The 23,790-nt window shown below is 35.1% G+C and overlaps 2 protein-coding genes across 2 annotated transcripts; both read right to left on the minus strand.

Annotated features, from left to right (window-relative positions):
- Positions 1 to 8,119: 8,119 nt before the first annotated feature.
- On the minus strand, positions 8,120 to 12,801 carry LOC110737122 (homeobox-leucine zipper protein ATHB-6-like). Its single transcript, XM_021917491.1, has 3 exons — positions 12,212 to 12,801; positions 10,068 to 10,429; positions 8,120 to 8,731 (listed from the first exon to the last, which is right to left on the minus strand). The coding sequence occupies exons 1-3, from the start codon at positions 12,225 to 12,227 to the stop codon at positions 8,363 to 8,365; spliced, it is 747 nt and encodes a 248-aa protein (XP_021773183.1). The 5' UTR covers positions 12,228 to 12,801; the 3' UTR covers positions 8,120 to 8,362.
- A 2,251-nt stretch (positions 12,802 to 15,052) lies between these two features.
- LOC110737123 (protein tesmin/TSO1-like CXC 3) lies at positions 15,053 to 23,262 on the minus strand. The gene is given in 11 exon segments (XM_021917493.1): positions 15,053 to 15,812; positions 15,815 to 15,900; positions 16,015 to 16,150; positions 16,731 to 16,797; positions 16,884 to 16,979; positions 17,065 to 17,242; positions 17,594 to 17,668; positions 17,837 to 18,327; positions 19,007 to 19,730; positions 19,822 to 19,973; positions 22,899 to 23,262. Coding segments are annotated over 11 exon segments (2,352 nt in total). The 5' UTR covers positions 22,962 to 23,262; the 3' UTR covers positions 15,053 to 15,528.
- Between the last annotated feature and the right edge of the window lie 528 nt (positions 23,263 to 23,790).

A 23,790-nucleotide genomic window follows, 5' to 3' on the forward strand; every position in this document is an offset into this window, starting at 1 on the left:
CCATCCGCCTGAACTTGCCGGATGGCCTTCCTCTTCCCTACTTCAGGAATCGGATTTTGGACAGATAAACCATGGGCCAGTCCCCCTCCTTTGGCTTAGGATGAGGAGTAGGCACACGATCTTTTACAGGCTTCTTCTTCCCTGAAGGAGAAGGTTTCTTGGCTGACTGACCCCTGTTGGTGCCAGCCGTCTTTTTATTGATGAGGTCCTTTATTTCTCCTTTGAAACTTGTCATGACACTACTAGAAATAAGCTTAATTATGACGGAATTATTCCGACGGACTACAATTCCCTCGGAAAATTCGAAATTTTCGGCGGAAATTGGGGTTGTCGGAAAAATCCATCAGAAAAGGTACCTTCCGACGGAAAAATCCGTTGGAATTATTCCGATGGATTTGAATTCCCTCGGAAATTTCAAGTTCTGACGGAATATTCCGTCAGAAGAGGACAATTCCAAGGGAATTAATTTTTTCGGAATGTTAAAGCAAATAAAAAAATAAAGCGGGATTTTTATTCTTGTTTTGCGACAAAAACGAAAGAACAGAAACAGGAAGAGAGAAAAAGGGAGATAGAGGAAGAGAGAGAAAGGGAGAAAGAGAAAGAGAGAAGGAGAAAGGGAGAAGGAGGAGTGCGCCTCCACCACCAGCCACCGCTTGGACGCCGCCGGTGTAGGTAAGTCTCGTTTTTTTTGGTTTTTTTTTTTTTTTTTTTTTTTTTTTTTTTATAAATGTTGCGGAAAATCCTAACCACCACCACCACCACCACCTAGGCTTTATCGGAATTCACCAATAGCAGTGCCGATTTTCACCATGACCACCCAGGCTTCACCGGAATTCACCATAAGCGCCGCCGTTGGATAGTGGTAAGTGTTTACCCCCTTTTTTTTTAAATAAACTGTTTTCGAGTTTTTTTTGGGGTTTTTATGTGTTTTTTTTTAATTGCTACTAATAGCCACGACCCCCACAGCCACGACACTAGCCGGCCGCCGGTCTGCAACTAGAAAGACGCCCAGCCATCGCGATAGCAGGTTGTCTTTCCTTTTTTATTTTTTTTTATTTTCTTTTTTTCATTATAACTTGATAGCTGATGGGCGTTAGAACGGTCGCACATTCCACACTCAATCAAACACATTTATTAACAAACACCTTACAAACCAAGCATAATGACAAGTAAGAGTTCGGTCCACAAGGAACGGGATATGGTTGCCAAAGATCTTTACACTTAAGCTAATTCGAAGTCAATTGGTGAATTGGGGTTCTTCAAGAAGACAAACAAACTATGGTTCTAAATCAATGAATTAAAGATACTAGGGAATGAGATCCACTCAACCAAGGCAAATAGGCAAACGGGGAGTAGAATAGACAAGATATAGCAAGGACTATATGTAAAATCAACCTCATGCAATTAGAAAACAACTCACACTACTAAACTTAGATTCCTCATTAGTTTAGCAATAGATGATACATAATCAAATTACAATAAGTAATGACGTACTCAATTTACACTTCCATGTCAAATTAGGCATATCATACTATCAAGCTCCTAAGTCAAGGGTAGCTAAACCTATCATGAGGAACTAACAAGCAATCTCATATAATCAATTTAATTGCAATACAAACATCAATGCTTCTCCCACATTTGCATAGTTAACCCAAAAGGTCGAGCTTCACCCAACCCCTAGCAAGAAGACTACTCACAACTCATGTTTATCAACATGCAATCAAGAATTAGGGTTCTAAATACTTCAATAATTGGGGAAAAGTGGTTAACAATTGAAATAACTATCATCCAATAACAAATTACCAAGAACTAAGAAGATTTAAATAACATGCAAATACCAAATAAAATCTGAAATTAAGAGGAAAAAGGTTGGAGAAATTACTAATTGAAGCTTCAAATGTTGAATACAAATTGCCAAACTTTGAGAATAATTCTTGAATTTCACTAATACAATGATTTGATTTGATGAAAACTAAGCTAAATTAATCCTAAGGAATGTTTCAAACTAAGAGAGGTTTCTGAAAACTAGGCTACTGTACCCCCCCCTCTAAATGAGCTAAAGGGGAAGTATTTATACTCCCCGAAACACATAGGGAAATCCGTCAAAAGAAAACGGATTCCCAGCGAGGAGCGCTCGCTCCACAATGAGGAGCGCCCGCTCCTAAGCTGGGAGCGCCCGCTCCTTTCGGCTGCACGCCCTCTCCAGAATGCTTAAATGAAGGATCAGATTTGAAAGTGTCAGGGAGGAGCGCCCGCTCCTCACATGATGCACGCCCGCTCCCCTGTTCCAGCAGCATGGGCAGATTCAATCTTCAAAGGGAGTAGCGCCCGCTCCTGGTGAGGAGCACGCCCGCTCCTAACAGCACCTGAACTTGGGCAGAATGTAGCTAGAGTCGAGGAGCGCCCGCTCCATGAGAGGTGCACGCCCGCTCCCCTGGAGCGCCCTCTCCAATCTTCAATCCTCTTGTCTTAAACACGATTCATGCACCGAAAGCCTGCCTAATTGAGTCCATAGACCTGCAAAACATGGACAAACACAAACCAAGAGGGGGGAAAGCCGAGACAAAACATTTTCATTCAAAATTGGGTTAGAAAGAGGGGAAATGATCGCAAAATCGGGTTTAAATTTACACAATAAGTGGTCAAATAAACCACTTATCAAATCCCCCCAAGCTAGCCAAATGCTTGTCCTCAAGCAATTCACATTGCCCAAAAACAAACCCAAAGATCAATTTGCTCAAAGAAAAGCACATGCATAGATATGAGAATCCTTAAGCAATAAAACTCGAGCATGAGGTATATGCCTAAGATCAACCACGGTCATGACTAGCCAAGGCCTAGCTAACCTTCCCGAATGTACTCAACTTTGGTCCATTCAACCAATCTTACCGCGTCCCCAACACAAAGTTCAAATTCCCCCTAATGGTAATGTCTCATGACTCCTCGAAGGAGCCGAAAGAAAAATAGACCAAAGAAGGTTTAGAGCACTCGACATCTCAATGATAAATACCCTCTCCATATGCTTGTGAACCAACTCCCTCCACCGTTTATGGCTTCAACTATTCTACTAACATTACAAGACTCAAGGAATACGGCACAAAGTTAAGGCATAGAGAAAACTAGAAGTGCTTTGCAATTAAAGTCAAGCTAAGATATATAGCACTAAGAGCAAACCTAAAGAGGTTTCTAACTTTGACCCAAAATACAAACTATGAATAAACTTGAAACAAAAACGCACCCCCAAGCTTGTTTAATCGCTAGGGTGGTGGCTATTCATCACTTCTTTCCTTTTTTTTTTCTCTTTTTTTTTTTTTTTTTTTTTCAAACTTGGGCATTTACATCACAAACTATTACTTATAACAACTTAAAGATTGAACTAAGGAAACAAGAATGACATGCCTTAACTTTGTGCGAATGAACAATACATAACAACTTCATATTAATAAGAGTAGTTTAGGCCGCGATCTTGGGAGTCAGGACTCAAGTTCTCGATCTAGGTACTAAATCAAAGAGGATCCTTGCCACTCCTTCAAAATGTAGTAGGCTTGAAAAAAAAAATATTACAACCTCACTTTTGGGAACAATGTGGGATCAATTACTACCTTTCGGGGTTCAAATTCCTTTGATATGGGCGACTCCATCTTACCAAAAACCTAGACTTTAAGTTTCGCACATTCGGGAAAGTTATTCTCACACTAGCCTAAACTAACCAATTCTATGTTCCACCAAGGGCATCTAAACCATGCTCGAAATTTTATTACGAAAAGAAAACAAACATCCACCACATACAATTCAATATCATCATTGCAAACCGATCAAAGGCAAACAAAATCTCTCTTTTTTTTTTTTTTTTTTTTTTTTTTGGAAAAAGGTTGAAAATGGGGGAAAGAGAAACTAATTAAAGAATTTGGATTTTAGGGATTTGGATATTAGGGAATTTGGATGTTAGAGGGGTTAGAGGATAAGAAAAAGAAATTTGGATATTAAGGGAAATCATCATCAAAATTCATCATCAAGCAAGACCAAGAACAATGCCAATCAACCATGATACCAACCAACAATCAAACCAACCAAAGCATGATCATATCAAAGCCATAGATAAGATGCTCCAAATAGCACACACATACAGAGAAGTGAGACAAAAACATCAATATGCAATTGTTCTAGCCTAGGCATGCCATAAAAACGTGAAAAGGGTAACAACCAACCTAAAATAGGCATGCAAACTAGAACATAATACCTTATGAGTCCTACCACAAGTCCCAAAGGCTAGACTAAGCCTTTCATGCCAAACATTCCACATACAATCTCAAATTTCTCCATACATAGCACAAAAGGCATCACAAGAAAGCACATTTCCTACCAAAACCGAAAACTACCCTAGACACAAAGACCCCAAGACTTCCCCCCAAGCTAGACATTTGATTACCGTTCCCACGATAGATGGACACAATGAGAAACATCTCCCCCCAAGCTAGAACTCGACACCGGCCTCGGTGTTACACATGATGGGAAAAGAAGAGAAGGGAACGGTAAAAACAAATGTCTAAAGGCTACTCCCGATCATCCTCCCTAGGCGGTGATGGCATGTAGTTATAGTTGAGGTCTACATCGCCGGAAAAGGAAGGTTGATCCACGTATGGAGGAAGATCATAGTTGGGGCTACTACGATAGTGACCGTAGTCCGGTGCATTACTAGTGCCCCACCCACCATCATACCCGGGTGGAAACCCGAAGTATCCCCTTAAGGGGTGGTTATCGATTTCCTCGGGAGTCATATTACCACATGTCTCGGGGACGTGGTAATAAGAAGGGTCCCCCCTAAAATCACAACCCTCGGGTTGTGTATAATCGTAGGGAGGGAAGGATCGTAGCTCCGAAACGGAGTTACGAGGTCCTTGCCAATAAGAGTAGGTGGGTTGGTTGTTGTTCCAACCCGCAACCGGCCCCTCTTGAACGGGGAGGTTAGGATAGTTGACATAGGGGAGAAAGTCTCCCCTCTCAACTTGGCTTTGATATGTCATTTGAGACACATAACTTTGATATTCATTTTCTTGGAGGATTCTTTGGTTGGAAAGATTTAGGCGGTGAAAAGCCGATTCAAGGTCGAAGGAGGAAGAAGAAGAAGAAGAGGAGCCGCCGAAAAACCTAGGAGCGGTAGAAATACTATGGCGACGAGGTTGAGATGGTTGGTCAGGGTTGGGAACATTCGCGGGGAGTGGCTCAATTGGCACTTGCCAAGTGTTCCCCACGGTGTTCATTACCGCCGCATTAGGGAGAAAGCAACGATGCTTACCCTTGACCAGCCAAGAGTATGTGGTGACATTCCCACGGATCTCCACAAGCATTTGCATTGAGGCAAGTCCGGCAAGGTCAAGGACATTGGACCCGTTCACCGGGGTTAATTGCTCAACCCAATTAGCGAAACCCAAAGCCTTGGCAATTATTGTGATCATGCCACCACATTTTATCTCCCCTCTGAACTCCGTACTCCTCTTAATCTCAAGGCACCTTTGGATAAACAAGTATCCCATGTTCACATTACCCTCAAGGTCCCCCTCAAATCGGGAAGCTATAAAGAGGCATTTGATCTCCTCTTTTGTTAGCTTCCTGAGATCTTGTTTCGAGAAACAAGCGTACCCCATAATTCTCATGAATATACGGAGTACGGGGTGGACAATGTGGCTAGCGTGGCTAGACCGGGTGGTGAAATTAGGATACTCCGCGATAGTATTCCACCAATTTTGCTCTTCGTAGCTAGAAAGGTAGAAACTATCGGGGTTGTCTATTTGATTATACACGGGCCACTCAAATATTTCATTGAGGCGAGTTAAGGTTAGAGTCTTTTCTTGATTGAAAAGTCTAAACTTAATTTCGCACTCAAGAGGCTCTCCCTCACCATTGATTCGGCGCATGGTTAAGGTTGAAAGGAACTCGAGAGTGATCGATTCGTAGGTTAGCTCCCTCTTCTTGAGGTAGTTTAACCATCCGAAATTATCGGCCACTCGCCGAATTCCTTCATCTATCCCTAAAAGATGGCAAGTTGATTGGTCGTAAAATCTTGTTGGAAGGATTTTTCGTTTTGAAAGCTCAGAGTGATACTTTTTAAATTTTTCGGGGATTCTAATGGGAGGAGGAACATTGTCTTGGTTTTGAGTTTGGGTTTGGTTTTCGGATATTTGGATGCTGGAAGTCTTTCTTTTCTTTCCTCCCGCACCTCCAAATAATCTTAGCACCATCTTGACAAATTTGGAAAAAGGAGTAAAGAGGGTTCACTCAAAACTCCTCACACAAACACCAAAATTCAATAAACACAACCTCCTTAACTTCAAATCCCCCAAATCAATCCAAGGTACCTGCTCACAATTCAATAATAATTCCACACAACCAACCAACAATCTTAACACAACAATTCTCACACAAAAATTCACAAATCCACAAATTATAATTAATTTTTCATGCACAAGCCATTCCCTTACTCCACAATTATCCACAAAAATCAACAATTTAATTATCAAAGGCAAGAAAATTTGTTTAAATCACCTAATCATGCAACTAATTACACAACAATCATGAAATAAACAAATTGAGAGAAATATTGAAGAAAAACCCTTAGGTTTAAGAGGGAAAGTGAAGTAAGGAAGAAAATTATACCACTTAGAGTATGAAAATACTCTAAAATCCTCCAATTTACCCAAATTCCTCCTTTTTCAACATCGAAGTCTGGGGCCATATAGGTGTCAACATCGAAGTCGTCACCACTGTCTTGGTCTGTATAGACCTCAACTCCGTCCGTAGGCCGCTTTTCGTTAGCAGGCGGTACAAATTCATTGGAAGCCATCTTAGAAGTACTCTCCCCAAAGACGGCGCCAAATGTTTCGAGGTATTCCGTGTCCCTCGGGAGAGTTACAATTCCAAGACTAGATTCTGAGGGCCTGTACCTGCAAAACAACAGAGACTCTGGTTGGGTTGAGTTCTGCCTCCGACGATCAAGTTAGAACGTGTACGGACGAAGTGAAAAGTGCGAAAAGTAAAGTGTTTTCTCGGATTCCGAGAGAATATCTACAATTAATGATTGCTCTGTTTTGTGAATATTTCTAAATGAATTCCCAGGTGGGAATATCTCCCTATTTATAGGGTCTTGGAATGCGTGCTGCTATCCTAGGTTACGAAAACTAAGAAATGGTGGGCTTTCTCGGGAATTGGGCCAGGAAGGGCGCCTTTTTCCCAATGATTTGGAGATGTCACGTGTTGTTAGAGGATTGGTTCACATTTAACCTCTTTTTAGGTGACACGTGTCACCATTTTATTGGGCCACGTGTCATGGGTATTTTTGCACAAAACAACAGTTATTTGCAACGATGGGACACTTTTCCTCTCTACTTTATGTCAAATCGTTGTAAATAACTGTTGACGGAGGTAGTATATCTTAACATACTACCTCCGTTTTTTTAGTTGACACGTTTTGACTTTAGTACTATTCACACACTTGTCTTTGACCGTGTTTTGTGATTTATATGTAATAAAAAAATATAGATATGTGGGATCTTGTTATATTCGTGACGATATATAGTTTCATAATATCGACTTTTCATAATTTTTGCTTATCGGTAATTAAAGATATTAATAGTTGAATTTGTACATTGACAAACGTGACCAAGAAAACATGCCAACTAAAAAAAAACGGAAGAAATATTTAGTAGTTTTTCTCGTCTTTATTTTTAGTGGAATAAAAACTAGGTAGCTAGCTTAGGCTCTAACATAACATAAACCTCACTGATCATTTTGAATGATGGAACAAAAAACAAACCATTACATCAAAGAGTAAAACAACGAAGTATGAAGTGGTAAATAAGTTGTGATATGCCCGTCAAAAAAAAAAAAAAAAAAAAAGGTTGTGATATGGTTGGCCGAGATATCGGTCGCCTAATTTGCCTCTTGAAAGGGAAAAACATTAAATCGTCTTATATTTGAGAAGCTAATTTGCCTCTTGCAAGAGGAAAACATTAAATCGTCTTAAATTGGAGAAGCTATTTTCATTGATAATTAGTTAGGAATAATAATAATATCTAATAAAAATTGAACATGAGTATTTACAAAAAGCTTTTTTATAATCATATACAGATAAACACAAACCTTGTACCAATAAGATCACAAGTCAAAACATTCATATGCACCATGCATGCACACAAAACTCAACAAACTTATAAAATCGTACATGATTTGTAGTAGGTGTCCATACATAAACTTATAAAATCGTACCTTTTTTTAAAATCTACCTATAATATTTATATGGCTTATTACCATATAATATAAACATTATATTTTGTCATAATAACCTAATATTACACTAAGCTACATATTAGTTAAACTGATCACTATTGTACCAATAATGCAAGGTAGGAGCTTGATCAACCGAAAAAAAATTGCCTGAAATGTCATTGTTCATATTATGGACACCCAGTTCTTCCATCTTTATTATTTGGTCTTGATAAGCTTTGCATAACTGAAGTCCATCCAATGATAACGTCGTTGCAGTCACCGTCGATGATGACATATCATATGGATCCAACGTCCTACAAGAAGGGGTTGGAGATGCTTGTAATGGGACATTCATACAAGTGCCTTCATTCATGATATTGGTCGAATTTATCGTGATTGGATTTGAAAGAGTATTAGTAGTAGTCATCTCAGAGTTTCTTGATTCAATCTTCGATCTCAAGTCATTAAGCTGCAAGAAATAAGTAGAAACTTGAACTATTGTACTTTCATGCATTATATATAGGATAATTATAGTACAACAATGATATATCAATAATAGCTAATTTAAACTTACAATGATCGACTATTAATTAGTTAACTGGCACCTATAACTAATAGACAAACTCTTACTTAAAATAAGTGAAGACGATTAGTATGACATCAAAAAAAGAGGGTAGCTAATTTATTATGTTATATTAACCGTTATTGACCCTTATTAAATTCATGTGAACCTTTTTTTTTTTTAATTTTACATCATCTTTAGGTTAGGAAGCTGCCTAAGGTAGATAAGAATCAAACTATCAAACCTTGTTATTACAAAGCGATACTCTCAACCACACGAGTATCTATTGATTGATTGGATTGTAGATCGATGTTCCTCCTAATCTACTATTCATGCCAAAGTACAATGGTGTCAAAGCAAAGCTAAGGCTCGACCAATATTTCTCATGGTAGACGGTAATCGCTATAAAGTCATGAATGAGCGAGGATCACCAATTTCTCATGGGCATTAATTAGAAAAGGATGTTTATTTTGACTTGGTGATAATAATGAATTTATGTTCATTGTTAAGTAGCGACAAACCATATATATTTTCTCATGGAAAATTCTATTTGTCCTTTAAAATAACCTTTCTTCTTGTGACAACTAATACGTTATCTTTTCCAAAATGTGTGCTTTGAGTTACATTTGATAGTACATATATATTTATCCCAAGTCTTAAGTAGTGAATATTAAATCGTAGCTTGACATGCTAGTTTGAGGAATGTACGTATTGTAATTTACTCATATTTTGCTATAATTAAAATGAAGGAAGATTAGATAACCTCCTACTCTGCGCTAATTACATATCTAAATATAAGACATGTGTTTTTAATTTAGCTCATAAGATGTACTCGTACGTATTACTATTACCCAAGCTCTTGCCACTTCATTATCATGACGTCACTGTACCACAACATACAAAGAAGTATATAATTGATTATCCACACTAAAAATGGTATTGTCCACTTGGCTCGAGTTGCTATGATTAGAATGTAGAAACACATACCATACTAATATCTAACTAATATGCAATGTCAATTTTGCGTATAATTATTGACTGGCTAGGGTGGCTCATGATTCAACTAATAAATCCGCTATCAGTCAGTTCGCGGTTCTATTGGTTTTGTTGAACCAACTTAGCCACTAGTCCCTCTAGCATAAGATATAGGCTTTCTTGCCCAAATTTTAACCATTAGACTAGGCCCATTATAGTGTTCCTGATCTTATTGTCATTTTTTTCGTGACATATATAAAACATGTACCTGGCCAAGTAGATCAACCTTTTCTTGCTCAAGGGAACCATAATCATGCTTAAGAGCATCATAACTAGCGCGAAGATCACCATACTCCCTCTCCAATTGCTTAGCCCTCCATCGAGCTCGACGATTTTGGAACCAAATGGCTACCTGCCTTGGCTCAAGCCCTACTTCTTCAGCTATCTTCACTTTCCTTTCCGGTTGTAACTTGTTTTCCACTTCAAAATGCTTCTCTAAAGCCTTAACTTTTTCTAAGCATAATCTGCTCTTTTTCATCAATTGTCGACTTGTATCTGCATTGTCTTCCTCCTCTAATCTTTCTAACATTGCTTGGAAATCTTCACTGTATAATGCCTTCTTCTTATCACCTATATTTTCCACAATTTATCAATTTAATTAATAAAAAATTGTTGAAACTAATTAGAATAATTAAGATAAACCTTAATTAATCACGTCGTGTTTCCATAAATTTGTGCACGTCTACAATATTTCTTAAGATACTAGCTATATTTCCAATATTTTGTCAAAATCAAATACGTAGTATAATGTTTTAATTTGTAAATGTAACATGACATGGTCGTTATCCGACAAATTTGGGGTGAAAGAGATAATGGAATGACTTGTTTATTATTCATCAATTAGTAGATTAAAACCTACGCTCATAAGTTAGGAAACAATCTTCCTAAAACATATACTAACATAACCATAAACCTATAAATATATTCTCCAACTAATATTTTTAATATAAATAAACCTAAATATATTGTTCTCTTAATGACATCGACGGAAAATATATCACACATATATTTTCCGATATCTCATATCTCTAACATTATTGGATTTCAAAATAAAATTAATTAGTTTAGAGGGCTAGCACAAAAATAAATACTACATACAATTATGTGTTATTAGATAATTAGTGTGATGACGTATAACAAACTTGGGAGATATGTCTAAGATTTTGATAAATGAATTAAAAAAAAAAAGGAAAATTTGTCATAAAGAACCTTTTAAATTTTTTTTTGTAACTTCAGACCACATTATAATTTTTTTATGTCAAAGGCAACCTAATGCTACTTTTCAGCGTTGACTCTATTTTTTCCGGTGTTGACCACGAGTGTGCGAGGCATGTGTCCTCTTATATTGCTTAATACACCCCTTTTCCCTCCAATTAACTCTTATTAAAACCCTTGCTTCTCTCTCATTCCTCTTTTTCGATCAACAGGAAAAAAAATTCTAGGGTAAATTCCTCTAAAGCTATCTGAATCTTGGATTTCAAGTTTTCAACCAAGCAATTCATCAATTTCGAACCAGGTATCGTGGTTGCTATTGTTTAATTGTTTGTTTCTTTTTATGTTATTCGTGTTTTTGAAAATTAGGGTTTTTTCCCCCAAATTTTTGAAATTGAACTAATTGACAAAGGATTTGTCAATTAAGCAGCATTCATGGTTTATCTAAAGGATATTAAGTTTGAACCTTTAAACTAAATTACATAAATGAATTCTTATTGTATGTGGGAATGAACTCTTCATTAATGGAAGTAGCAGCAGTAGAGAAGAATTGCATAGGGTATTGATGGTGAACTGTGATTTTTGTCTCCAAAATTGAATGAGAGTGAAGTAGAGGTTTTAATTAGAGTTAATTGGAGGAAAAAGGGGTATATTAAGCAATATAAGAGGGCACGTGACTTGTACACTCGTGGTCAACACCGGAAAAAATAGAGTCAATGCCGAAAAGTAGCATTAGGTTGTCTTTGACAAAAAAAATTTATAATGTGGTCTGAAGTTACAAAAAAAAAATTAAAGTTTGTTTTAAATAAAGTGGACACTTTAAAAGGTTGTTTCTGACAAATTTTCCGAATAAAAAAAATAAATAACCATGAATATAATATTTTGTAAAGCTTAAAAAAAACCATTAGGCAATTATATATTACAATTACACTTCCTCATCCTCCATACATATTAAAGTAAATAGTCACATCGATAGGATCAATTAATAAACAAGTATAATGTGACAAATATATAATCACGGGCCAAGGGATTGTGTAGTCGATTTCAAAATTGTTCTTTTTGAAACGAAAGGAGCAAAGTTTGGAAATGTTAGATTGAAGAGGAATGAGGAAATAACAAAAGAAAAACACAGCTTAGTACCTTTTTTAGCAGACATTGATGCTAGCTTAGTGTAGTTAAGTCCTCCTTCAATAATACCACGCACACCTGAATTATTAATCTCTTTATTTAATGATGATAATAGCTAATTAATAACTAATCATCAAACTTTCTGAACCCCTTTTTTTTTTTTTTTTTTGAGGATAATTTGAAGTGGGAGAAAATTGGGAGTAATATTGAAAAAGAATATTGTACAAAAAAAATAGGTTATGATCAATTATAAATAGGCAATAATTTTCAACTAAGGAAGCACAAGTTGTGAAAGAATTTGTGTTGTTGCTTGTTAGCTGTTAAAATGAAAACCAAAGTAACAAAAAAGCTTAATATATAGCCAAAGTTTTTTTTTGATGTTGAGTGAAAGGAAGAAATACCACCTTTAAGGCTTTAACCTTTTATGAACAATGATTGTGTCTTTTTTTTTTTCGGCCACTTTACTTTTATGTTTTTCTTTTATATACTTTTTCTTATCTTGTGTTGTGAATAGTATGGTATATCCAATTGAATTTAATGGGTCTTGTTTTCACACTAATATGTGTAAGAGTGTACGATATGTAACTACGATTTTTATATATACTATCATGTTATAAATATGGTATATGCATAATAAATGTATTGTTACGGCTCGGTCTAATGTCACCTTTTACGAGACTGATTGATCTTATCGTAATTTGTTAGGTTTAAGTTTGAGAGAAGAATGAAATACTTAACCTTTTTTTTTTTCTTTTAACATTTTTATAACACAAGAAAAAATAAGTCAATGTAATCCTAATCGTCTATAATCCATGTATGAAGTTGGATCAGAAAATTGAAAGCAAGCTCAATAACAAATTAACAATATTATTGAATGTGGTTTTGGAGGCCATTATTGAAATGAAAAAAAAAAAGTGAATAATCTACAAGCTTGGCGCAAGGAGTGCCAAATATAGAAAGCCTTTGGGCTTACTTTTTTTTTTTCTTAAGATAAAAAATTGTGATGAATTGCTTACTACTCCGATCCATATACAATCTAGCAAGATTATAAACCATGTTTTTTTTTTTGTTTTTTTTTTTTACATATGCTTAATTAACTTTTAAAATTACACAATATGGAGTAATAATTTCGATAAACTACCCAAAGAAGCTTTACTGGCGATTAAGTTTTCTATACGTAATTTTTAATAATCACACTCTCAAATCAATAAGTATACTCATATTAATTTCACTATCTCACACACTATTTATAAATTTTAAATAACAATTTCCAATGAGCAATGACAAGTAACACTACAAGCAAATAACTTCCCCAACAACTAAAAAAAATAACACACTTTCCCAATAGCTTATCTAAAATTGTTGAAAATATTCTTAAAAGGGCTAAAACATGTATATATGCTGGCGAATCCAGCTTCTTACACGCAAAAGATAAAATACTCTTTAAAGTAAAAGGAACAAAACTCCACTAACTAACCAATTTAACCAACTTTTGAAAACTTCATGCATGCAACTCGCCCACGCAAATTGTAGCAATGCAAACCCAACATAATAACCTAAAATTCTAAACCTATATCGTAATTACCATAGAAAGTGAAGGATATTTTAGGTGGTTAGAATTTTCATCTCGTTTCTAGGGAATATTGGGATCAACTCTCATCAAATCACTCGCCTTAATGGTTCTCTAAACACCAAAAAAAAAAAAAAAAAAAAAAAAAGTCGTGCTTACATTAACATACATATATCAACGAATTTTAATTATTTGCTCGTACGTGATCGATAAATCATGCATAATCAAATAATTGAAGAAGTGTTTTTCGATTTTCAAATGCTCTATTATTCATTAAATGCTTACGCTTGTATTTAGACTAAACAAGTCTTAGTTATATAGTACATAGCACTTGGATCAACTCATCATTTTACATCCCTATCTAGTTGTAGAGTATCTAGATTATATTCTAATACACAATGCGATCTTATTCATTATTTTTCATTTATTCATTTGAATTCCAACCATGGCATAGATATTGTCTTGTTATTAATTATAATAATTATTGTGATAAGAACGATTGGTATACTTTTTTGCAATAATATGACGTGGTATAATAATTAGAAAACTTAATCACATGGATTATGTACTCTTTCTTTTGTGCGTGCTTTCATAAGATGGGGATATTTAATTTGATGCTTAAGTTTGAATTGATGTTTGTGAAAGACTGAAAGGTGACAAATAACTAAACATATATTATTAATCATGATGCATGGTTGAGAGGTTTTCAAGGACCATCAAAAAGTCAAGACAGAAATTAAAGGACATGAAAATGGACCACTTTGTGCGTGCCTATTAATCCAATTATTCATATGTTGTGTGATAATATAGCTTAATTAGTGTATTGTAGATTAAATTATAATAGACATAACATAGCATAGTACAATGCTATATGTGTGTATTGTGATACCTATTTATTCCAACATAATTTGGATATGATCATATAAAAAAATTTGTACTAAGGATGTAAGAGATTAGTGAATGAAGCGACAATATTGTTGAGTATGGGGGTATACATTTAAAAAAAAAAATGTCTCAAAATGGAAAGCGAGTACTTAAATAAATAAATAAAACATGGGGTACAAAAGATGCAAGAACAACCTGCATAATTTTACGCTTGTTACTCTAATTATCATAGGGGTAATGTAACATACATGAAAACCATTACAGCAAAAGTGTGGTTGATAAACAAAAGTGGGGTACTGGGGTCGAATTAGAGTGAAAAGAATTTCACATCATATCTCATTTTCAATGTTGGGTTATTATTATTATATGAAATCTTAAGCTTCATACTACGATAGTATTCAGCTTATGAATTGCTAACCGCAAAGAGCACAGCACCCATATTATAAGACATTGAAAAAATATAATCTAATATATAGAAATATATCACAGCTGACAGCAACAACGGCTACAGCCTGCAGGGCAGTCTAATTTTCTAAGCAAAACTTAAGCATCTAGAGAAGCTTTCTTATGGCTACAACACTAACAGCGATACATATAATACATTGATCTACACAGTAAAAGCATAACATAGCACGGTATACTACAAAATATTTTGTACAATACGCCTACAGAAACGACTTTATCTAATAATATCTAGGAAAACAAGATTATACTAATAAGGACTAGTAAATCTGAAGGAGACACAAGAGACAGCAGACAGGCGTTTATGATTGACTTCCTTGATGATCTCCTTAAAAAGGAGCAAACAATAAAGTGCTCCAAGCAGCCAAGCCATGCATCATAATTTCTCATGTGCGAAAAACCTGTAACTATCTCACTGAAGCTTCCCATGCAACTGTGTGCTTTCTTTCTCCGCAGTGAATGTTGGAAATGATGATATGGACCGGAGAATCAGCTTCCTACAGCTCCTCCAAGCAGGAGATGTTTCAAAGTCACAGTGAGGATAAGAAATTCTTTTACAATTAGGAGATGCAGACTTAACACAAGTAGTAGGAAGCGAATATTCACCCGTCAATGCTTCAGAGGCATCATCTTCTTGAGCTCCTATCTTGATATCTTCCTCAAAGGCTGCTTGATCTGGATTGTCAAAATTCTGGATGTGCATGATTGAAGGAAAGGCCCACTAGAAAGCGAAGAGAAACGTGGGACCATTTTACCAAAGTGAAAAGGCTGTCGCACAGGTTGCCTGGTCACAGAAAAGTTCAGTGGATTGAAATTATTCTAAAGATATGTGAGTGACAGGGAAAAAAAATTAATCTTCTATAGTTCTAAAAGGCAGCCAAAATATTAAATTCAGTACCTTGCATTCATTGAAGGCTCTGGTGTTTCTTGATCATGATCCTCCTCATTCGTTATGGGAAGATCATTAAGCGAACTTACATCTGATGCATTCCTTTGGAGGAATCTTGTTTCTTGATATAAAATAATTTCAGTTCCTAAAAAGTAGTAATCAAGAAATTTGTTACAATTTATGAGCAAAGCATTGAATTTGAGGCAGCAAAGACAACATTTTGCTGTTACCGTTACAACCAAGGAACTGTCGTGCGAGTTTATGATGAGCTTTTTAAAGTGCAGGGAAATCTTTATAAAACGATTTAGGAAGAACACATGCAGCACTGAAGTCAGTATAAATTTGCTTGTTGAAAATAAAAGTTAGACTAAACCCCTAATTCTTTTGAGTCTTGAACTTATCTTCCTTTTTAGCCTTAACTACCTGACTAATCCCTAAATGGAACTTATCTGCTTAGGAAAATGCAATCTGCTATTGAAGAAGAAAGATCCTTCCAAAGTCCAAACTCACACCACACTTTTCTAAGATATGATCTTCATATTCCTATATTGAAATTATATGAAATCAATATCCCTGAACTTGTATAGATCTATTAGTCCAAATACTCCAGAACTCAACTTAGCTAAAATCATTACTGAATGGGACAACCTGAACCTATCTGATTATTCCATATATTAGACATAAAACTTGTTTAAATAAGCCTACAAACTTAGATAGCAACTTACCTTCCTTTCGACCAAACGTGTTCTTACATCCTTCACATCTGCAGCCGAATGAACATCCAACACCACCCTTGAAAACATATAACCCAATACCCTCATCAGCTCTTTTAAACAGCAAGAATAGTAGTGACTAAGGAGAATGATGAGAGAACAAACCTGGAAGCATTCACAGTATTTCTTCAGACAACCAGACTTTTTACAGTTACACCCTCTTTTATGTCTAGCTGAAGCTGGAGTTTTGATCAACTCTTCCTACGGTGAGAAGACAAGTCAGAAATTCATTACATAACATATTTTTGTGGAATCACTGAAACAAAAAGTTGGTAAAGCATCTTACCTCATTGTTTGGAGTACCAGAACACCTAATCACTTTAGGAGCAAATGCAAGAGGATTGCGTGATTCAATCTGTCGACGAGTTTCAAGCACAGTTTCCTCATGAACAGGCTTATTAAAGCAATCCTGGCAATTGCAAGGCTCAACACAGTATAAGCCAGCCGCAAAACACTCACAGTAGCTGTGTCAAGGAATTAGCAACTGAGGAAATCAGTATATCCAGAAAGAAAGTTGAAATGCTCAAAACCCAACAAGCAAGGAAAACCGATTGCCAATTTACAAATTTACCTTCAAAGACACTCTGTTTTTATATAGCTGAATTTGTTCAGTATTTATTATATGGTGAACAGTGGGCACAACACTAAAAAGGGTTTTCAAATATCCATTTCTTTCCCTCACTAAATATTTATCCAATGTCAAGTAATGACTATGTCCCATCTATATTTAGCATTTGATAATTATGCGTAGTATTACAAAATAAATAAACAAGAAGAATGTATATAAAGTTATAGGAATCTATCTCTGTACTCACAGCTTCAAGCATTTTGACCTCTTACAATTACAACGCTTGCAAGAATCAGCTTCTCCTATGATTTCAGCCTTCCGCCTGTAAAATTTGAAACACAAAATTAAACTGATGACAATACTAGCAACTCTTTTTAGCAGCATTTAGCTTTGAAGGTAATGGGCAAGTGCCACAGGTAACTACATTTATATGTTTAAATCTTAATACGAAACAATGAGGGAAAACACACATCACAAAAGAAGTATATACCGTTTCTTCTTGAAAGAATTCTGAGGAAACTCAATACCCTCACCATATATTGAGTTCTCAGACACATCTCCAGACACCTGAACTTCTTCTTTTTGTTCTTCAGGTTCTCTTTTCACTACATTTGGAGTTGGATTTATTTGGGTGGTGATGGGTTTTGTATCAGAATTAAGAGACCCGATAGCAGAGGTGGTGCATTGGGAGCTTATTAATTGCCTTCTACAAGTCAAAGTCTGTCTCTTGACAATTATTTTATCTTTAGCACCAGCAGTTAGAGTATTCAAATGCAAACCAATACCAGGGAGTGCTGATGAAAATTTATTGCCCCCTGGTCTGCTGACCATCAGACACTTATCATTTAAGATGCTAGAACTAGCAGCCGGTTTGGTTGGAGAATTGCCTGTTGAATCAGCTAACAGTTTCCTGTAATGAGATCCAGGCATCTCATATACTAGGCAACGCCTTCTTGTTGTTTGCTGCTGTTGTGAACCAGACTTGAGACCCAAAAAAAAAAAACATAAATTATACTAGTATTATTATTGGAATAGATCAAAGCAACAAATGAGGAAAAATTAAAGGAAAAAAAATACCCCGCAATAGGCATAAGAATGGATAATGGAATAGTAAACAATAATACTTCGTATAAGACACATGCTAGAAAAAGATAAATTAAATTTGCCAATTGCTAGAAAATGGATCCCTTAAGGTCAGAAACATCTGAAGACATGGAACAATGTATAACATTAAAGACAAAAGTTAATAGTAAAGAATAAGAAGGGTTATGCAAAAATACTAGTCTACAGCCAAACACAGATGTGGTATTTTAGCAGTTGCCTGGATTTGTTCTATGGCTTGAGAGGCAAGATAGAGGCTGACTATACAAGTTCGTTCATCTATTAACTAGACTATGTAGTCTTGTAAAGTTATGAATCAATGCAGATTATTACATGTCTCCTCCATTCCACTTGTTGAACTGTATATGTTAGTGTAATTAGTTCCCCAGCCAGTACCCAAGTCCACTAAGAAAAGAGTACAAAGCTTAGTACCAGAAAAATTTAAAGTTAAATAAAATTATGCTTCCCTGCATATCAATGCACTGGTTTAAGACATCATATATTAAAACTTGAAAAAGTGCAAAACAAAGAGATGGCCGCTGCTTAAGAGAAGTTATACCTTGTCACCAATTTCAGTCCTTGAATAATGGACAACTTCCTCAGCAAGTACAGAAGCATCACCAGTAGTAACTTGGTTTCTTTCATTCAAATTTCCCATTTCTCCTTGTTTATTCATAGGAACATCCATGTGACGGTTTTCAGATATAATATGACAGTCAGGGTCCAATTTCGGTGGATCATTAATATGTTCACTTGGGGGCTGCAAAACTGTTGCAACAAAAGACAGCATCCCCGAATCTGTATTTCTATCATCTGACCCATCTTGATAATTTTCCTCTGTAGGTGAATGGTAGTTTGACATATCAGAAGCTTCACAAACAAACTTCTCCCACTCACATACTTCCTTATTCTGTGCCATTGGATTTGCCAGCAGTCCCATTTCATTTCCAAATGAACAGTCTGCTTCTTTAGAATTATCTTGTTTGACTTTAGCAGGGAATAATTCTGTTCCAGCTACATTAAACTCACTATGTGTCTTCACAACATCACTGTTGACCACATTATTCTCAGGAGAATTGCATTCATATTTCATGGATCTCGGAATCCCAGAGACCAGCTTTGAGGATTCATCAGCTGTGCTGACAGTCACCGAACTGTCGATTTTGTCCACCTTTTCAGTATGCAAATCAGTTGGCTCTATTGCAGATGAGGCCTCTGCATTTTTACCTTCACTGCCATTCTGAGAGAAGTTATTCTTAGGTACTTCAGAAACATGAAGTGGCCTGAGATGAAGGAAATAAAACTGTAAATACACCAATCTTGTATGTACACAGTACAGGTTATTTATCAATTAGAGGAAGCATATGTAATCACCTTGGAAACTTAGGTTCCCTTGGACAAGTTGGAGGCGTCTTAAAGGCTTGAGGAGAAGAAAAATTAAGAAGGTGAAATGGCTGTGTGCTGTGACCCAAGCTAAATGGTTTGATAGGTGACAGAGTGCTGATGTAATTAAAGACTGGAGAATCCTGCAGATGAATATAATTTGTAAGCAGCCCATATTTGAAATTTACAGTACGATGCAAAGATATAATATGTGTACAATGCAAATATATAATATGTGAGCTTCAATGAACCATCAGATATGAGAAAACTCAGACTCTCCTAGATCATGATGACTGGAAAAAAAAAAGTGCATGCAAGTCAGCAGCAACATATTAGACCTAAGAGTTGACCAGATACGGAGCCGAACCTTAAGTTACTCAACCTAAACAGTCTAACTAACCATTTTGCCAGATCTCAAATATAAATATAAGTATATAGCCCAATGCTCTAAAGAGGATGCTTCCCAAGGCTGCACGATGGAATCAAGGAGAACAAGAGGTTTTTTTTTAAATTCCTTGATCTGGAGCACAAAGGCCACAAACTAACAACTGCTACTTGACAATAAGTAAAAAGTCTGATGAGCGAATTTTATTTCATTCATATTAGAGCAAATGAAGTATCATAATCTTTTCTTTGCAGAAATGAATGAAAAGGGGGAAAAAGATTCTAATGAAATTGCCCAAATTTCCTACAAGCATCAGTTTTAAGGAATCTATATAGTGAATAAACTCTGACTACACTACAGTAATTCCAAACTGATGGCAGAATAATACTATGTGGAAACTTGGCACAAAATAGACAAGCACCTGAAACCTCCGACAAGCCTACAACACGGAGACCAAAATCACCAACCTCAGACCTCTGACTTTTCAAAGTAAAACAGTTAAATATGGCAAACAAGGCTTGACTTGTACACTACATACCAAATATTTCTCATCTTTATCAAATATTGCATCAGAAATTCTTTTCTTTTGTCAATAAGCATTGATCTACATTTCCAGTACAAACATTTACTCAACTTTTTTATCTTACCTTTGTCATCATAAACAGCATTATCTCACAATCATTCCAGCTCACAATTATCATTATCACTCTTATGTCTTATATAGGGGCATTTCGATCATTTTATTTACCCTTCATAATTTCTCTGAGAAAATCTTAAACACCATTCAAGTAATTTCAAACTTTAACCCCTTTATGTTACCCACTTATGACATTAAACATGATTAACTAAAATTAACAAATTCAAACTCATTTATAACCAACTACATTTGAAATTAAAGTTTATTTGGTGTTTTCCTTAGTTTATTAAAAAGTAAAAAAATAAATAAAAATTAATTGGTACCGATGCATAATAAGTAGTCTGATTTTAAAAGATCAAATTAAAGGTGTAAGAAGTAATAAGTGTCATTATGTCCTGTTTGAAACTTCAATAATTGACAAAGCACACCAACTATGATGAGTACCCTTGGAGATTAATCTACCTAAAGGTGCTACAGTAAACCTTTTCTTCAGCTGTAAAGCATACAATATCATATGATCATAATTGAATAAAACATAGTATAGCACATTACACTGGAGTAATAAACTATCAAAATAACCATAGAATAAATTTATGGCCTAGTCCGGTCATTGTAAGGCACACAGTAACAGAATTTGTGGCTTATCATGATTGTCTTTAGCTTTTATGTTTCCTGCCTACCATTCAAATATTAAATCTTAACAAACGCTTTTACGTTGACATTGGAGTGCATATGATAAGAGAATTACACGTGATATCCTCCGACATGACGGGCTAGGACCACACAGATTATTTCTTATTCGGACCCTTTTAGGGAAGACAGAAATTAAAGCAGATGTGCAAATCAGTTGCCTATAATGAATCACTCCAATGTTCTTATCAATATAATCCGTATATATGGATAAAGTAATAACAACACATGCCAAAGACTCTTACTGTACTTCATAGTCCATGGAAAATCTCATTAGAAAAGAGCATAAAACTAAGATTAAAACAACATTAACAAAATTCCCCTTCAATTGACAGCAAAACTCATTTTTTTTCATTAAAACTCAGTCATCTAGCTCAATTAATAACAATACAGAGTAATTCTTTCCTCACCACACATTATGCAACATCTTATCCACAAATCAAAAGCACCCATCAGAATTTACCACCAGTTAATTCCACAAGTACCCTTTTGCGACGAAAAGACTTTCCGAAAATTTTCTTGTCACACTTAACACAGCCAATTTGAGAATTGAATACATTATTGAAATCATTATACAATTTTATTTTATTTTTTTTAAAAAAAAAAAATGAATACAGATTTTTATTATCCATTTGGAAAAAGGATTAAAATTTTGAAAAAATTATTTTAGTAGATAAAATCAAATTGTATTGTATCCATTATAAAATATTTGGAATAGGAGACAAACAAAACATTATTAATATTAAAAAAAATTGCCCGACAAATGTTTCATTTTCCTTGCATTTTACGGCCTGTCAATTTAAGAATAAGGAACTTGACTTAATGATTTGGGACAGGAACATGGCCAAAGGTGACCAATCCTAGGCCACCTCAGCCAATGTCCGCTAAAAAAATACTTTCCAATTTCATAAATAATTTTTAATAATTACAATTACATATGAAAATTGCTTAAATTTTCACATATAATAACATTCTCAATCCTAATAATCGATTAATTTCCCTTTTAACTCCTTCAATCAACCCTAGAAAATTGCAGAAAATACAAACCCTTCAAAAAAAAATTAAATTTAACCCACACTATAATTTTACATGCAGATCTAACACCCAGTTAAGAACCAACAACAAATTCATACATAACATGATTTTTTTTCCTAACAACCACATAAAACTCGAAACAACAAGGTCAGACTACATGAACCAAGAATTTATCTATCGTACGACCACAAAAATCATATAAAATTTCCCAATAATTCCAAAAAATAAATAATGGGTAATTTAATTCATGCAACAAAAAACAAAACCCAGAAATTATAAACAATAAATTTACAGTAACAAATATAAAAATCATAAAAATACCTCAAATTTGGACAGAAATGAAGAAGGACTGGGTTGAGCAGTTGACTTATCAGGTGTATCCATGGTAGTAAAATGAAGAAGAGCACTCAAAGCTCTTCAACATTCTTCTCACTTTCTATCTCTTCAAGTTTCTCTCTCTAAATTATCTACCAAAGTAAAAAATAAAAAATACTCAGCCCCAAATTCATGGAATTTATTTTACTTTTATTTTTTTTATTGGGTTGAAATAATATTTTAATTAGGTTTTTGAGTGGAAAGGCGGGAAAATATTTTGGGTAGGTGTCGACATAATATAGAAGAAATGTGGGTCCAAAAAACACTTGTCTTTATTTTTTCTTTTTTTTTTTTTTTTTTTTTTTTTTTGTGGGATTTGGGAGTTTGAGTGACAGGTTGGTAGCAGTTACTGACTCACTGACAGTCAGAAATTTTGTGAGGAAGAAAAACTGTTTGCTTTAGGTCAGAGACAATGTATAAATATACTTTATATTATACGGTTATAATTTTTGTCTGATTGAAAAAATTAAAAATTGGGTGTCTGAATGTTTGGATTGTGTTTGTGTGTATGACAAATTAGGAAATTGTGATCATGTTGGAGATGAGTATATTTTATAATAGGTAAGGAATGATTTGGGAATATTATGTCATAATTTTATGTACGATTTATCTGGATTGGAATTTGGCCCAATTTGCTTGTTTAGGTACTAGATTGAGTTTTTTTTAATGAGATTATATTGTATTCGTACATTGAATATTGTTAATTGATGAGTTTTCGGGTTTTCAATAATTGTGGTAGATGTTTTCACAACATAATTTTAAAAGTGGTAATGTTATTGTTAGAGCTTATATCAAACTGGTTTAAACGTATATACAATTCAATCCAAAACTTGATTGG

The sequence above is a fragment of the Chenopodium quinoa genome, unplaced genomic scaffold (assembly GCF_001683475.1).
Source record: "Chenopodium quinoa cultivar QQ74 unplaced genomic scaffold, ASM168347v1, whole genome shotgun sequence".
Taxonomy (NCBI): domain Eukaryota; kingdom Viridiplantae; phylum Streptophyta; class Magnoliopsida; order Caryophyllales; family Amaranthaceae; genus Chenopodium; species Chenopodium quinoa.

Excerpts from the sequence above, each read along its gene's own strand:
- LOC110737122 (XM_021917491.1), bottom strand. Across the intron at positions 8,732-10,067 it reads AGGTTGATCTACTTGGCCAG|CTTAATGACTTGAGATCGAA; the intron begins GTACATGTTTTA and ends TATTTCTTGCAG.